This window comes from Dipodomys ordii, unplaced genomic scaffold (assembly GCF_000151885.1).
Source record: "Dipodomys ordii isolate 6190 unplaced genomic scaffold, Dord_2.0 Scaffold48, whole genome shotgun sequence".
In the NCBI taxonomy this organism is placed as follows: Eukaryota; Metazoa; Chordata; class Mammalia; order Rodentia; family Heteromyidae; genus Dipodomys; species Dipodomys ordii.
The window spans coordinates 12146846-12164607 of record NW_012267264.1 but is presented as its reverse complement, the minus strand read 5'-3'; the positions used below and the strand labels follow the sequence as shown (position 1 = coordinate 12164607).

Sequence of the window (17762 nt, the reverse complement as noted above, 5' to 3'; positions counted from 1 at the left end):
GGGTGGGAAGGTCTTGGGGCTTGAACTCAGGGCCTGGTTGCTGTCCCTGAGCTTCTTTTGCTCAGCATGGCTTCTGGCTTCTTTTGAGTTGTTAATTGGAGTCTCATGGACTTTCCTACCCCACCTGGCTTCGAACCACAATCCTCACATCTCAGCCTCCTAAGTAGCTAGAATTACAAGCCTGAGCTAGGCTCCACTCTAAGGTCATTCTGTTGAAGAGAACCAGGAATGATAGAGGATGAGGAACCTGATCAGGTATAGACAAAGGAGGGTTCAAGCCAAAGTGGTTTCATGAGGCTCTTTTGCTAAAAGTAGGTATTTATTTTAACGGAGTACACAGTTAGCCTAGAGAGAAAAGACTCAGAAGACTGAAAGTTGCCCAGACCAAAAATATGAGTTCCCCTTCTTTTTCCAAAAAGTCCTTCCTGCCTGCCTAGCTTTTATTCTCCCAAAAATTTTCAACTGCTTGTAGCTCTTATAGATGCCAAATAATCTCAAAGCCTTATTTTTCCTTATATGTAAATGAATACTGATACACCTATTTTAGAGTGATTGTGTGGATTTAGTGAGAATGTACATAAAAATACCTTAAAACTTATGGATGGATTTATCCCTTTAGGGTAAAGCTCAGTATCCTTAAATAGGGCTTAAGGGTGTTATATTGCCTAGCATGCGTAAGGCACTGGTTTCCAGCAAGGCAACACACACAGAGAAAGAAATCTTTAAATAAATACAATTGTGTATTCTGGCCCCTTTTCACCTTAAACTGAAATTCCTACACATTGCCCAACTCTGCAATCAAGCCTGCTCTCATTGTTTTAAAGAAAGAGACATGTCAAATTTTGTTCACCATTTAATCAACTTAGTGCAATAATTGATAAGTAGAATTGACACAAATATTTGTAAAAGATTACATTATACTATGGGCTCTCAATAATCACTAGTTACCTATACCAACTTTGTATAAGTATTTTCTACATATTTTTCTGTGCCCCTTAACAGAGTCTGACATTCATAATTTTCCTTTAATAAATTTAATAAATGGAAGCACATCTGTTGTGGGAGACAAATCTGTAGGGTTGAACCATTCCTCAGACTCAGATGAAAATTGAATTCACATTTTCTCTAGATTTCTAATTCTAAATACAATCATTATCCAGGTCTTAAATCTTTAATTCTGGCCTCACCATCTGCAAAATATTCATACTATCCTTAATATCCTCATCACTTACAATACAATATGATTTCAATGGACACTTTAGATGTTGTTGGTATTATATTTGGATGCCCACTATTTGAAGCTCCCACTATTTGAATTGCCCATCTTAGGAGTCTAATAGTTGAAACTGAAATGTCAAATACTTGTTCAACCATTCGTGTATATCAGCAGGAACCTGATATTCACACACACACACACACACACACACACACACACACACACACGAAAGAAAGAAAGAAAGAAAAAGAAAAGAAAGAAAAGGAAAAGAAAGAAAGAAAGGGAAAAAGAGAAAAGAGAAAAGAAAGTTATACATCCTAAATAACTGCAGGAGCAATGGAAACACCTCAGAGTCTTAAATGTGTATGTGTATTTAGTATTAATGGTTCAAGGATGCCAGTTGCCTGTGCTTAAAGGACCATCCTAGAGTCTCTTCCAACAATTCTGTATTTTATTGTAGTCTACATGAATTTCTTTATAACCTTTTATAGGCACTGTATAAATTTAGCCAGTTGTCATTTCTGTCCATGTTGGTCCAGACCTGCACTGCTAGCAATCCTTTCAACTACTCAATATCCTCTACTACATTTCTTTTCTCCTTAAATTAGTTATAGTATTTTCTATTGCTTAGTATTAATACCTGTGTTAAAACCAGTGTTTTTTCATCTTCTTCCTCAAACATGATTCTCTGCCTTATGACCTTGAAAGTCTTCTTGATGCTTATTATCTTGTTTGTATACTTCACACTATTTCTGTGAGATGATATATTTTAAAGTTAGCTTTAATTTACACACTCCAGGGTGTATCATTAGCATTTGAAAGACACTAATTAGGATCTTTACTACAGAGCTGGATGCACAAATGCTTTCAATATCACTATGCAAATTGGCACTGGAGGTATTTTAGTTAACATAAAGAATGAAAAAAGATTGTTTCATTGTAAAATGAGAGGCTAGAATATTATATGGGCACTTTTGTCTTAGCATTGATGTAGTGAAAGAATCTGCTGAATCTAGAAAGCTGACACCCTTCAGATGTCTCCCTTCATCTGGATTGCTCTTTAATACTCTGCCACAAAATCTTGTCTGTATACTGTTTACATGTCTAAGATTTGTTTTCCTTGCAGGACACCACCCAGAAGTCAGGGAGCAGACAGCTCTCATCAATCTTTAGTTATTTAAGATTAACCATGTTTAATCAAAGTACCTGGTGAATATTAACAGTGAAGGGTTCATTTCTACCCACCCTATTTCTTTGAGATCATCTGCTAGAAAATAGATGGAAATGGAGATTATCAAATTAAGCCAAATAAGCTAGAGTTAGAAATTACCACGTTTTTTCTTTAACATGAAGAATATAGACCTAAGAAGGAGAAATGATATGAACGTAAAATAAGGACTTTACAGGTAGGGACCAGTGTATGTGTAGAAACAGGTGGAGGAATAAAAGGACAGGATGATGAGGGGTGAGTATGATTGAGGTATGAATGCACATAGCATGACACATATTAAAAATTGTATAAAATCCAAGAGGACGGAGTAGGAAAGAGTAATAGAGGAGTAACTATTATTAAGATACATAATATGTATGTGTGGAAATATCACATTGTATACACACAAATGTAGGAAATAATGATTTTTTTGTTTGACAGAAGATAAAAGTACAAAATATAGAACATGACACATGACTTCTGGGTTTTTTTGTTTGTTTCCTTTTAATTCACTAGGATTTTTTGTGGCTTAATATAGGGTTTTTTTCTAGAGGAAGTTTCATATGCTGATGAAAAGTGAGTGTTCTTCAGCTGTTGGATGGAAGGTTCTGTAAATTTTTCTTTAAGTTCATTTACCTCAAAGTATAGTTTAACTGATGTTTCTTTATTATTTTTTAATATTTTGATGATCTGTCATCATCCAGAAGCAGGGTCTTGAAATCTTCTACTGTATTTTAGTCTATTTCGAATACTATTTATTTCATAAATTTGGTTGTTTCAACAGTAGAACATATAGATATATGATCATAATATTTTTTAATTCATCCTTTGTTATCTACTGACATTTATAGATTTTTTTTCTTCTTTTTTTCTTTTTGCTCTGCAGTGCTGAGTTTGGGACTTGGGGATCTTGTGTTTTTTAGGCAAGTTCTCTACCAATTGAGTGGCACCTTCCTTTTTCTGAATTATTTTTCAGGTAACATCTCATACTTATTGCCCAGGACTTTCAACTATATTTGTCATTTGCCTTTTTAAGCTCTTCGTTTCCATGATTTATATTTAGTTCCTTTTCAAAATCCTTTCACTTTCGCTTTCATATATGACATTGCCTTCCTAATTTCATTTTGAACTCCTTATATGTATTTTCTTGGATATCATTCAATTTTTTTGGAAGTTGTAAGAGAGTTAGTGTATTCCTTTGGAGGTATCACATTCCCTTGTTTTTACGTATTTCTTCTTCTCTACATTGAGATTTGGGCCTTTGGTGAATTATCTACCTTTGCCACTTTTATGGAGTGGCCTTTTTAAATAAGCAACTTTCTCCTGAAGATGTGTCTTCAGGTGTCCATTTGTTGTGTGGCTTTGGTTTTAATTCTATTTAACTCTAGTGTGGTATCCTATAGCTTCTAAGGCAGGCTATGTTGCTGTGGCAGAGTAATGAGGGTCAAGCCAAAATTTAGGCAGATGTGTTGCAGACAGTAGTGGATGTGGGGTACTCAATGTGTGGCTACTCATCTAACAGTAGTGGACTGTTATATAAGCTCTGCTACTAGCAAGGGGCTCTGGTATTGGTGTCCTCATCAGTGAGCAGGGCATGAAGAACTTGCCCTCCAGCTATTCCCTAGCACAGGTCCACAATCTGGAAGTGGCAGCCACTGCAGCGTGGTCTATGGTGCTCACACCAAGTTCTGCCAGCAATGCATGGTCAGACAAGGTGTGGTGCCTACGTGGGAGTGAGAACCATGTAGGTGGGGCAGCAGCAAGAACTGTGGCATCCTGCTCTATGCCCCTTTCCTGATAGTGTCTCCTCAGAAATGGGACTAATACTGGACCCAGTCAGGGTTCCTTTAGGGAGCACTATTCTGGCTGTGTAAACCTGTAGGAAAAGAAAATGCTATAGCATAGAGGGTTGTCAATGCTGTTTCTGTAGAGCAACAGTGTGAACTCCTCACCCTTCTCCGTAACAGGCTTCTGCATCTGGCCCCAAACAAGAGGGGTGGCATTTAGTGTGTGGGCAGTCAGCCACAACACTGGTCTCAGAGAGCAAGCTCCTTGATGTCCTGGGTATCTGTCCCTATAGATGTCCCAACACGGATCTTGTATAGTTCAGGAGTTGGGTCACAGTCACACTTCTAGACCAACTTGTATTCATGAAGAAGCTAGCCCCTGAGCCACTGAAGCAGGATGAAAATGTGTAGTTATTTCTGATTATGCAGTGAATTCAGGCATTGTTTTCCTTGCTATAACATCTTGATGGCTCACTAAGATAATGTAAGATTATTTTCCAAACCCAGACTAGGCCTGTTGTGTAAACCTGTGAAGACCGTGAAACTGTCCAATAGCTAGGACTTCAATGAAATCACAAGTATCCACACTGATACAGTTTGCTGGGTTCTGTACCTCCTGCAAAGTGTAAATACTTCCTCTTTAAGCTGTAGACACAGGATAGCAATTGCTGAGCTAGTTCTTCTCTGAGCTATGTTCTTATCCTATGTCTCTCAATCATATAAGCTCCCAGTCACTTATTTCCAGTGTTCTCCCATCATGCCTCACAAAATACAGCTAGATACCTACTACTTTCTTCTTTGGAGGAGAAAGTAAGTGCTCAGCACAATTGGAGTAAAAGAAAAAATGTTTTTGTAAAACAAGTATTAGGCTGGGGGATGTAACTTCAGTGGCAAAATACTTGCAAAAGCACACAAGCATGAACAAGGCCCTGGGGGTTGATAAATAGCATGGGGGGGGGGTGGGGGAAGAGGCACAGGAGGAGGAGAGGGAAAGGAGAAAGAGAGGAGAGTTAAACTTAGTTTGGCTATATGACTCACACTTATGATCCTAGCTCACAGAAGCAGGAGAACTGCCAGGTTCAAGAGTAGCCTGAACCACAGGACAAAACAACAATTTTTTAGTGTCTATTCTTTGGGTATTGTTTAGCACAGACCACTACTAACATTTTTGGACAGTTTTGTGTTTGCAATGGATTATAGATAAGGTTTTTTAAATCATGAAATATTGCACAGGCTCCTACAAAACATCATTATCATAAATCTTTTTGCTGTTCTTGGAATAATAACAGAATTTTGTTTTCTACCTTTGTTAACTAAGAATCTGCAGCACTAAGAGAAAAAAAATAATGTAGTACTGCTGGGCTTGAACCCAAGGCACTGAATATGCTAAAGGACATTCTCTAAGATAAATTTCTAGCCTAATTTTAAATCTATATTCTCCTGATCTTTTAGAGGAATCCTACCAGTGTGCTATGCTCCCAAGAATGGGAAATGGAGCAAAATTTTGACTGGTGTGTATGTGTGTACTATATATTCCTCTTATATACAATGTATTTGTCATTTGCTCAATAAATTTCATTGTGTTTAAAGCCCCCTCCTTTTAAAAATCTTATTTCATTTCTGGGAAGCAAATTAAAAATTTTAAGCATAAGCAAAGTTGTTGAAAGAGTAGGAAGTCATTCCTAAATACAAGCTTGTCTTTTCCATTAGATCATGAGCTCCATGAAAGCAGGTGGTGTAAACACCCCCAATATCTGCTGTCACTCTGCACATGGTAGAAACAACTACTCACTAAAAGTATTTCACTTCATGACAAAGCTGACTGCTACCATAAAAGAAGAGATATGTTAATTATATAGCTGACATGGTGAACTGGGAATTTACCCTACTATCTGTTGTAAACAGAATGGTGATGCAGGACAATGGAGAAGCCGCTTGAATTCTCTGAATCTCAGTGATGCCATTTTTGAAGTTAAGGAATCTGATCAGGTAAGATCTAGTTGGAAAAATATTAATAGTCAGGATCTGAATTTATTCTCAATTCTGAAATTATTTAGTGAGATACACTAAAGATGACAAAACTTTCATTTTATAAGTAACAGACAAAGAATCTTAGAAAATTTAAAATTTTAATAAATGTGCTTTGTTCACAAAATGTGAAAAAATACAACAAACACAAACATACACTTTCAGGTATGCTACCTCCAACCACTTGGCAACTATGGTAAAACGACATGATCTATTCATGATCCTGAAGAATCCATCTACATTATTGTCATTTGTTTTTGAAATACCAAATTATTTTGGACAAATTGCTGTGAATATAACAAGGAGGCTCTTTAACTTCCTTATAACAAAATGAAATTATTCTTAAGAGTACCCATACAGAATTAGAAGACCCTAACAACTTCATTTGTCATTATACATATAATCTGGCACCAAGCCACAATGACTGCCTATACTTCCACATTTACACACTGCAAGGGCCTTGGTGGAGTATGTGTTCGGCATAGGATTAAATCCTATTAATTGGAGTAAAGTGAACAAATGATATAGATTCAAATAAATTTATACTAAGGGGTGGTAAGTTTTAGAAAAAGACATGTTTTTAAAGCACTACTTAAAATACATCATGCACATTTTGGAGCATAAGCAAAATTAACATCTGTAAACAGTCTGAAGAATCTATAGCACCAACGTTTTAGCTATAACACAAAAGCTGTCTCAAAGGTCATTTTTAGATCACCTTTTCAAAAGCACTGCTTTTCATTTACTTTCAAAACCCTTTCATTTGGTGTATTGTTTTCTTTGCTCTTGGAATTAGATTTAGATAAACCAAACAGAATAAAGAGTATGAAACAGGTGTAATACCAACACTTCTCCTGAACATACTGCTTTTTAATTTGTTTTTCCTTTTATTTTTCTTTTAAGGGAATTGTAAGGCCTGGTCCTTTAGTACTTAACTGGAAAAAAAATCAACCCTAATTATTAAGGGATTATATGCCATTGAAAGTAACTGAAAAATTGTGGTTACTTAATAGTGCATTTTAGCAACCAACATTTCTTACATTTAGTCTTAACTTTTTTTAGGTTAATTACAATCTTGTTACTTTCATTAATTTACCATGTGAAATTTACTTTGAAATACTGGGTACACAAACACACAAAATTTTCAAGGACAAGTTTGTATTTCTAAATGAAATTTGACATTCAAAGTAAATTACAGCAATTCACAATAAGCACGAAAATCTCAGTTTTACCAGAGTAAAGAAGTGCAGTTTATGAAATTTAGGATCAACTATGGAAAATGCAAGTTTCTTTTAAAATACAAACATACACACATTAACCATGAAATCTGAAACTGTGATATTTCAGTGCAAAAACCTCAGTATGAGGTAATTTTAATGTAATAACCACTTGAAAAAAATCCACACAGTGGCACTCTTAAAAATGATAGTTTACATGACAATTGCTGGCTGACAAGACAACATGGATTAAATGTTCTAAGCTGTTTATAACTTGTCTTGTTTGGACATATATTTCTCCTTAGTCATTTGCTTCTGATTCAGAAGCACAGAAAGGCATTTGTCAATGTGGAAAGGGAAAATTCCCACAGCCAACTAATGGTTTCTGCTAGGGTTTAGAAAGAAATTAGGATATCAAAAGGTCAAGATCATTTTGTAAGATTACTAGGAGAGGGTAAATTTTAAAATTTCCTATATATTCCAAAGTTGTAGTGCAGCACCTCCTTAATGGGAAGGTGGGACTGTATAAAAGCTGGTCTCAATAGAACATAAAGTCTCTTACAAGTGCAACCCTTTCACAAAGGTGTTTACAGTCAGCGTTGAATATTATACATTGTTCCTTGCTGGAATAGAAACCTAAATGAAACCTAAATTTAAAAAAAGTGAACACTCACAGATAAATATACTTACCACCAAGGCCCAAATCAACAAGAAAGTTAAGAAAATAATACTTTGGCAATGGTGGTTACTGTATTGTACTAATGAAATCAGAATATACACTTTGGGGAAATTTTCTCTTTCAATGTCTGTTGTTGTCAAAAGTAAAAGCATTATTACCAACTCCAAAAAACTCAGAAAATATTGGATCATCAGATGAACTGAATAGAAAATGTACTTCTGTGACAGGTAACAATTTAGTTAGAAAAAAGACAAAAGTAAGTGCATCACAAAACAACTAAACCAGTCTATTTCCAGGGTATATTGAGTCATCAAAGTGCAATCTACAACATTCTACCTATCTTAAGGTTTCTCAATGCAATAGTTTTAAAGTCAACATTGAACAACTGAAGAAAATGAAAATATGTAGGAATTTATGCTTCATCTTTTCAACAATAGCACTAAAGAGAAAAGAGGTACCTTTCTATATCTTAGTGCGAAATGCTAAAGTAACAGTGGTTTCTGCTAGTATAGAACTCACTGCATGAAATTTCAAGCTTTCTATATAAGAATAAAATTTTAAATCCAGAAGTAGAAAAAAATAGCAAACTCTGTAAACCTTTGCATTTCTTCTATGCAAACCAGATTTTATGTACTGAGTTCACATTAGTATTTCTGATTAGTGTAAGCCATTAGTTTAGGAGTCTGGACTGAAAGGGCAGTTTGCTTTTGTATTAACTTAAAAGTAATATGGGATCCTCTAACTCATAGAAGGGAATGGAGCTGGCTTGACTTTCTCCAGAATCTGAGTCATATGGAGCATCAGGTAGCTCTGTGAAGCCATATGCTAGTTGTTCATCTTCTATATCAGATCGAACATAGCAGGAAGGGTTAGAATATTCCTCATCTTCTATACTGTTGAAATCCTGAGGAATATATAACATCCCTGGATAGTTCCGACTAACCAAGTCACTTGTAGTTTTAAGGGATATTTTCCTAAATGCCATCAGATGCATATGAGAAAATTTTGAATACTTGAAGCGTTTAAAACCTAGGGACTCAATAGCAATCTTCCAGCTTTTCATCATCATAGCATGACGGTTCTGATGGGAGGAGTCAGGTGTGATGATAAGCAGCAAACCATTTAATACTAACAGCTCATGGGCTTTCTTGCAGCAAATCCATCGCTGGTAGGGTGATGGGAAATAGGAAAGAAGGAGAGAGAAAACAACCACATGGAAAAGTTCTCCAGGAAGAGAATCAATAGGGTTTTTCAGCTGCTTCAAAAAAGCATCTATAGCATCCTGTGCAAGCTGAAGCGGTTGCTGAAGCTGTAAGTTCAGGAAGTCACATTTATATACACTCTGTAGAAAGAAAAAAAAAGCAAAGTAAGAACTTCAAGGGATGTTGTGGCATATACCTATAAACCCAGCAGTTTGAGGGTGAGGCAGGAGGGCCACAAGTTGGCAGTCAGCCTGTGATACATAGTATGACTCTTGCCTCAAAGACAATAATTAATTAAATACATATATATATATATACATTCAAAATTGTATACACCTTAATATGTTAAAACATTTCTATATAATTTTAGCCTTGATTATGTTCCTTTCCTTTCTAAATTAAGTCTATATAGGTTTATTCAAAGCTAACAATCACAAAAATCTAAGCCTAGAAAATTTCTAGTTATTTAATATACAAACACACATCTCTCTCATACACATACATATATATATATATGAATGTATAATTACTTTTTTTCTACAAACTTGAAATCATAATTTTACACATACATTTAAAAATCATGAGTGTATTTCAAATTTAATTTGAATACGATATCACGGAATGATTTTTAAGCTTAGTCATATTTACATCCACTTTAACATGTATAGTTCCCAAAATCAAGCTAATATAAAAACAACTTTTAAACAAATAACGATGAAAAAAGGATGAATTAGAGAAACCAATGACCATTATTGGTATAGTTTAGATCTGAAATCCCTAAGGGCTCAGGTTTGCTGCAACTTCAGAGGTAGGAGATGACGAATTCAGAAAGGCACTAACCTCATCAATGGAATAATTGAGAGACTCACAGCTTAATGGACTGTTGGGAGATTTAAGAAAATGCAGAAGGTAGGACCAATTACAGGAAGGAGGTTACTAGAGGCACTGCCTATGCAGGGATACCTTTTCCTAGACCCTTGCTCACTCTGTCTGCTACCAGACTTCCACGAGATGAGTAGCCTCCTCTATTACATTTCCTCACTGCTACAATGTTGACTTTCTAAGGCAATTTTGTCACAAAGTAATAGATGGTTGAATAATACTGAGAAATGGGGTAGTTGCTATGACTATATCTGATTATATAAATGAATTGGGAAGAATTAGAAAAAGTTTAGAAGAGCTGGCTATCAATACTTAGAATGTTGAAAACTGGAGCCTTGTGGGCGATTCTGGTAGTTGCTCAGAAAACCAGAATGCTGTTAGGAGTGTCACTGTAAGGTGGTGGTTCTCATGAAAATTGAGATGGAGAGGAGGATTCTAGAGAACAAGACTAGAGTCCATTTGTGTTAGAATCTTGAAAAGACCTCTCTACATTTTGTCCATTCCTTAAGACTGCATGAGGCTCAGTTTAAAAATGGTAGACTAGTTTATCTGGCAGAGGAAATTTAAAGGCATCACAGAGTAGTGACAAGGATCCAATGGCTACTTTAAGTCATATGTACAGTAAAAATCATGAATAAAAAGCAAAGCAGAAAGATTTGAAAAAGTTGCAGTATGGCCATGGCCAGATAAAAATCACACATAAAACTGCAGCCAAGAGTGGAATGGTTACTGAAGAGATGAATACCATTAGAAAGAGGCAAAGCTGGGCACAGTATATCAAATCTGTAATCATAGATGCTCAGGAGGCCACCTGGAAAACAGTTCATGAGACCCATCTCAACTAATGAAAACGTGGATGCAGTCGATATGCCCAACATCCAAGCTAGATGGCAAGTATAAATAGAAGAATCGTAGGACAGCCCAGATGGATAAAATGTGGAACCTTATTTGGAAATTAATAAAAGCAAAAAGGGCTAGAAGGATGCCTTAAGTGGTACAGTACATGCTTAGGAAGCACAAAGCCACTAAGTCCAAATCCCAGCACCACCAAGAAAGTTAAATAACAGAAAGGCAAGTTGGTTGTGGTGGAACCTGTGTGAGAGACTAAATGAGAGGATTGTAAATCTGAGGTGAGCTTCAGAGACTAAATGAGGGGATTGTAAATCTGAGGTGAGCTTCAGAGACTAAATGAGCGAGATTGTAAGTTTGAAGTGAGCTTCAGCTACTTAGTGAAGACCTGTCTCAAAATAACACAATAGTAGTAGAAGCTAAGTACTTTGCAACAGGATGATAGGAAAAAGGTGTTCAAGGCATCCCAGGAATTGGCCAGGCTCAATTTATCACAGGCTCAAGTATGTACAAAGTAAATTTATTTCCAAGATTGCTTTGAGAAGAGTGCCTTGGGATGTCCTGCTTTGCTAGGTCAGCCTAGGGCATTATTCCTGCTATGGTTTAACTATGAAATATCTGGTACAGGTTCATGTTTTGAATACTTAGTCCATAGCTGGTGGCACTATTTTGCAATGCTCTGGAAACTTTAGGAGGTTTGACCTATTAGATAGAGAAAGCAGGTCACTGGTGGCTTGCATATGAAGGCTACACCTGGTCCCTAGTACCATCCTTGCTCTCTATATCCTGTCAGCCTTAAGGTGAACAGCTCTCCTCTACCATATATTCCTCCACTATGATGTTCTATCCAAGTGCAGGGAGCCAAGAAATAATACTGAAACCACTGAAACTTTGAGCTGAAATAAATCTTTCCTTTTTTAAGTTGTTTAAATCAGGAATTATGTCACAGTGACAAGAAAAGCTAACACTCTTCCCCTGTATTTATTACCCCATGTTTAGTCTTTCAGGCACTGAGAGCCACTGAAGCTGAAGTCCAAGGGGTTCTGGCTATGGCTTGTGCTGGTGGCAGACCTTCTTGGTGTCATCCACATGATGCTGGCTTTTCAGGCATGCAGAATTCCAGGGTTGTGGAATCACAGAAGCCTCCACCTAGATTTTATAGGAAGGTCTGGAAGGCCAGGCAATGTGAGACAATCAGAAGCTCTGTGGGCAGCACCTGAGAGGGCAATGCTTGAAGCTGCAAAGGTGAAGCTGAAACTGCAACCGAGACCCCAGGAGGTTAAGAAAAATGCCCAGAAATGTGAAATGTCTGCCAAAGCAAGCCCTAGGCAATGAGGAGGACCAGTCTTCCTCATTCTATTCCTTCCTTTTGGAAAATGAATGCTTGCCCAATGCTATATGATTTAAGTATAGAATCTATTTTTTTTTAATTTTATAGGCACTCACATCTAAGATTTCATGAGTCTTGAAAGTGACCGTTGGAAGTGTTGAGATTTCAAGGGCTTTGGGAGATGAGTTGAAATGCATTTTACAATGAGATGGACATAAGCCTCTGGGAACCAGCAGCAAAATGCCAGTTTGGAACATCCTTCAAGGACTCATATATTGAAGGATTGGTATCCACTGTAGCAATATTTAGGGGCAAGAGGAGATTGAATCATAAAAACCTAGCCCCATCAATAAATATCCGTCATAGCTGAATGGACAAAAAGGTGCATCTTTTCCCCAGTCCATTGCTCAGCTTCCATTGTTGTGATGCTGTCTTGCCTCAAGGCCCAAAGTGATGGAGGCTAAGCCATCCTTGGACCGGAACCTCTGAAACACTGAACAAAATACATCTTTCCTCCTGCAAGTTGATTTTCTTAGGTTTTTTGTTTCATTGATGAAAGCTAAGCAGTAACGAAAGAGATAATATAAAATTTGTACAAGCAGAATTATACCAATGTTTTTGTCTTGTTTTTTGTTTTTTTGTTGGTTCTGGGCCAGGGCACCATCCCTCAGCTCATCAGCTCAAGGCTAGCGCTCTACCACTTGAGCCAAAGCACCATTTCCAGCTTTTTCTGCTTATGTGGTGCTGAGGAATCGAACCTAGGGCCTCATGCATGCAAGGCAAGCGCTCTACCACTGAGCCACCTTCCCAGCCCTATACCAATGTTTTTAAGGTCAAGAAAATGGCATTTTAAAGGCTTGAAGAAAACTACATATTAAATTTAATTGACATAGTCCAATGAGCAACAGAAGCACTACGGCTAAAGGAATAAAATTCATACAGGGGTAAAATGCACTGCAGTAAATATGTAAGGTTTTAGCTATGTGAGTTTGATTATAGAAATAAATTATTAAGTAAACTATTCTCTAAATAATGAGAAATTAATATTCCATAATTTTCTGAATATTAATGCTGTACAGGAAGAATTCTGAGAAAAGTGCTACTGCTTGTATCTCAAATGGCCCTCCTAATGACTCATGTTGTAAATGGTTGCTTCCCAGAGTGGTACTATTGGGAGGCGGGACCTCATGGCAGGCTTCTCGGTCATTGGTGAAGAATAAGGAACCAGGCCCCTTCTTCTCCTTTGCTTCCTGGGCATAAGATATGGTTTTGCTCTGTCATGTGCTCCCATCATCATGTGTTACTTCAGCACAGGCCCCAACACAATGGAGCCAATCATAGACAAAAACCACTAAAATTTCAAATATAAGTTGATTATCTCAGGTATTTTGTATAATGACACAAAACTGACACACACTGCATTTTTAAAAATTATTTAACTTTATCATATAGCAGCATTTATTAGCAAAATACATATGGTAATACTTTACTCCCTCACCCTTGTTAGCAGTTAGTGAGTAGACAAGTAGGGACATAATCATCTAGACTTGCTATTTGAGAAAGTAATACATAGCGGTCTTTGCACAGGTGGCACTTAAAAAGTTTACTGGCTGGCTGAAGCTTGGTGTAAACATTCTTGAGCTTTGTTCTATGCTATAGCAGTGCTCAGTCTTACTACTCTCTACTACTGAGACATCGCCTTTCTGTGTACTCTACCCAATGTCATGTGAATATTCTAGTGTGGCTGATGGGAACAGATACTATAATCTGATCTTCATTACTGCTAGACACTGTAACTTCTAAATCCTTCAAGTTGTTCTTTTTCTAGTCTTATGCAGGTTTCTCATAAACATGCTAATCAGTATTTAGTTGAGTATACTCAAAGGGGTTCCCTTTGCAAGCTTCTGGAGTTTTGTCTCTTTGTAGCTTTCTCATGTTTGGTACTAGCCTACAATCTCTAGCTTCTTTAGTTTCTTAAGATTCTAAAGCTCCACTTCACCTCCACACTCTAGGGCCTGCTTCAATTTCCCCTCACCTGGAAATTATTTCAACGCAATTACTCTAGCACAAGAGAGGGCTCATCACATGTCTTTTCCATCTCTCAGAGATCATAGTTTTTCATTACCTGATCTTCAGTGGGACATAAACTGTTGATTTGCCCACAGTTTGGTTGCTGTAGGCACAGAGAAAAGTGATAAATCTGATCTCTGTTTTACTAGATGGGATAGTACATCTTTTCATTTTATTTCTCATTAGTTGCAAGGTTTAGCCAACCCTTCACTCAGCCAGTTCTTTTGCACACTCTAATAAACTACTCATTTCAGAGTACACAGTCTTGTCTATAAAAAATTATGATTTAAAAAATAGCATTTAGGACTGAGCATTTAAAAATGATCATTACATCTCAGCAGTTCATAATGCATCTTGGAGGGGAGAGAAAGACGTTAGCTCCTGATGTCCAAGTTTCACTGTTTGATAAACTAAGAATACCCATCTTACAGGAGAGTACATATTTACTTTTGGGAAACAGTGATAATTTTAGCATTTTCTTGTTCCTTAATGTTACTGATACTTTCGACCTAGATAAGTTATGTTCATCAAAATGAAAAGAACAGTCTCAGAAGAAAGCTGAATTTTTACACAGGAACTTTTCAGTAATAATAGCAAATTTCTTTAGGTTTCACTATACTTTGAGTATTGTCCTACATGCTTGAAAGACTTTCTCTTCAAGAAAGCATTAAAATCTTATGAAATATGGTCCACTATGGGTCTCATACACACATAAGAAAACAGACTCAAAGACTAGAAGTTATGGTGTAGATATTCAAACCAAATTTGGAAGTATGATTTTGTTCTTTGGTATCCCAGATATTCTTCCAAGTACTAGGACTATAACTGTGATAGCTGTGTGTGTGTGTGTGTGTGTGTGTGTGTGTGTGTGAGTGTGTGTGTGTGTGAGAGAGAGAGAGAGAGAGAGAGACATATACAAAGAGGAAAGAGAGAGATCTAATAACATTAGAAGTTTGTGGGCTGAAGTACAGGGTCAATGACAGAGCAAAGGCCTAGCATCTATGAAGACCTGGGTAAAATTACTAGAATTTCAGAACAAAACAAACAAAAAAAAACAAAAGAAGTTTATACATAAATTTTGTGTATGGAGCTATGTTAAAAGTAAAATGGCAATCATTAATTTGTGGTTTTCAATAAAAAAATATGAAATTATTTTCTCATATAAATATAGAAGGTACTTGCCCTGAAATTATCTATCTTCAAGATACATCCTCTAATACAAACTCTGGGCATCATATGAATATGATAAAACAAGGTTTCAGCTCTTAATAGATGATCCTGCTTCACTAAAATGTAGTGACAGTATTACAATCATGAGTCATTACAATATCCTTAAAGAATAGTATTATACTTGGCCAAGTGTTAGTTGGATATTTATTTTTATAACTTTAATATTTGTAGAGGAACAGTGTACTAAGCTTTTGGCCAACTCCAATGTTCTTGCCTATTTCCACCATTCTAAAATGTCTTTGCAACATGGTACACTTCAGAAAGAGATGCATAACAAACAATAAATGTGAACCAAATCAAACAAAATGCAAAGCTCAAACACTTGAGCTACCTGGATATCTTTCCACTTATTTCCGTTTAGAAATATAGCACTTTTGTGCTGGCATCAGGGCTCCCGTGGTGGAATAAAAGCCAAGCAAGCAAGTTGAGCATAAGTAAGGTTCTGTGTTTCAACTCTGAAGTCACACCCCCCACCCCCCCCCACACACAAATTTTTCTGATAAATATATGTGTAAAATATTCAAGTCTGCAAACAAAACTATACATACCTCTACAGCAGGTACGATGTCAATGCCAACAGTTAGAAATTCTTCAAACTTCAAAAATGGGTTAAAGCAGCTGCCAACATCAAGTAATCTGATTTTTCCTGAGGCTTGTAGCAACCTAAAAATAATACATCATAAAAGACAAATGGAAGATTCTTCATAATATTAAAGGCAAACTAAAAATAAAGAAAAAAAATTTGAGTATTTGAGAATAAACACCATGTAGGCTATATCTATTATGACCGTATTTGGTGTTAAAATGGAAAAGCTTAAAAATTCACTTATAAAAATCTACTGTATATTATTATTTATGATCTATTAAGTAAAAAATACTAGTTTGAAAAAGGTTTGTTAAAGGTGGTATCTTGTTTTATATTTTCTGGATGTCAGTGTATTTAAGCTTTCACAGTTTCACATATCATGCACTATGGGTAATTCCACTTTTTACTCATCCAAGAGGTTTTTTTTGTTTAAGGCAAATGACAACTTATTGTGACAGAAAATGTGAAAGGATCTTATAGCCACATACTTTCTTCTTCTTCTTCTTCTCTTTTCTTTCTTTGTTTTTTTCAGTTACTGGGGCTTGAACTTAGAGCCATGTACTCTTGCTCAGCTTTTCCAATCAAGGCTGGTGCTCTACTGCTATGCCATACTTCCAGTTCTGGCTTTTTACTGGTTAATTGATAACTATTTCAAGGATTTGTCTGCTTAGGCTGGCTCCAAATCTCAATTATCAGATCTCAACACCCTGAGTAGTTTAGAATTAGAGTATGAGCCAATAGCAATTGGCTCCATGAACATTTTTGACAATTATCTTTGTAGAGGAAAAAAAATCCACTCACAAATTAATTCTTAATAGCCAATTCAATGTTTTTGCACTTTGTCTCAATAATTAAAAAGACTAAAAGGAAAAGGCATGAATAGAATATTTTTTTTGGGGGGGGTGGTTGTGGGGCTTGAACTCTGGGGCTGGGCGCTGTCCCTCAGCTCTTCAGCTCAAGGCTAGTGCTCTACCACTTGAGCCACAGTGCCACTTCCTGTTTTCTGGTGGTTAACTGGAGATAAAAGTCTCACCCACTTCCTGCCTGGGCTGGCTTTGAATTGTGATCCTTAGATCTCAGCCTTCTGAGTAGCTAGGATTATAGGCTTGAGCCAACTGTGCCAAACTTTTTTTTAAAAAAGATATGAGGTATCTCTGTATCTTTGTTTTATTTGTCTTTTGTTTGTTCGTCCATAGTGCTGAGGTTTGATTCAGGGTTTTGTATATGCTAACAAACTCTCTTCCAATGAGCTACATTAGTCTTCATGCCTTTGTTTTAAAAGTATATGAATTATCATATGGAACAATAAAAGACCCCGAATAGCAAAAACACTCCTCAACGGAAAGAACACTGCTGGAGGAATATCAATACCAAATTTCTAACTCTACTACAAAGCCATAGTAATCAAAACAGCTTGGTACTGGCATAAGAACAGACCTCAGGACCAATGGAATAGAATTGAAAACCCAGAAATGA

General features: G+C 36.6%; 1 protein-coding gene across 1 annotated transcript in view; it reads right to left on the bottom strand.

The window, feature by feature from the left end:
- Positions 1–6325: 6325 nt before the first annotated feature.
- Positions 6326–17762, bottom strand: part of LOC105988405 (chromosome unknown open reading frame, human C7orf60) — a 35752-nt gene continuing 24315 nt past the window's right edge. Inside the window, exons 4-5 of the mRNA XM_013020038.1 lie at positions 16249–16363; positions 6326–9479 (exon numbers count right to left, since the gene is read on the bottom strand). Of these exons, the coding sequence (XP_012875492.1) occupies positions 8850–9479; positions 16249–16363 (745 nt within the window). The 3' untranslated portion in view covers positions 6326–8849. The remainder of the gene's footprint in view (positions 9480–16248; positions 16364–17762) is intronic.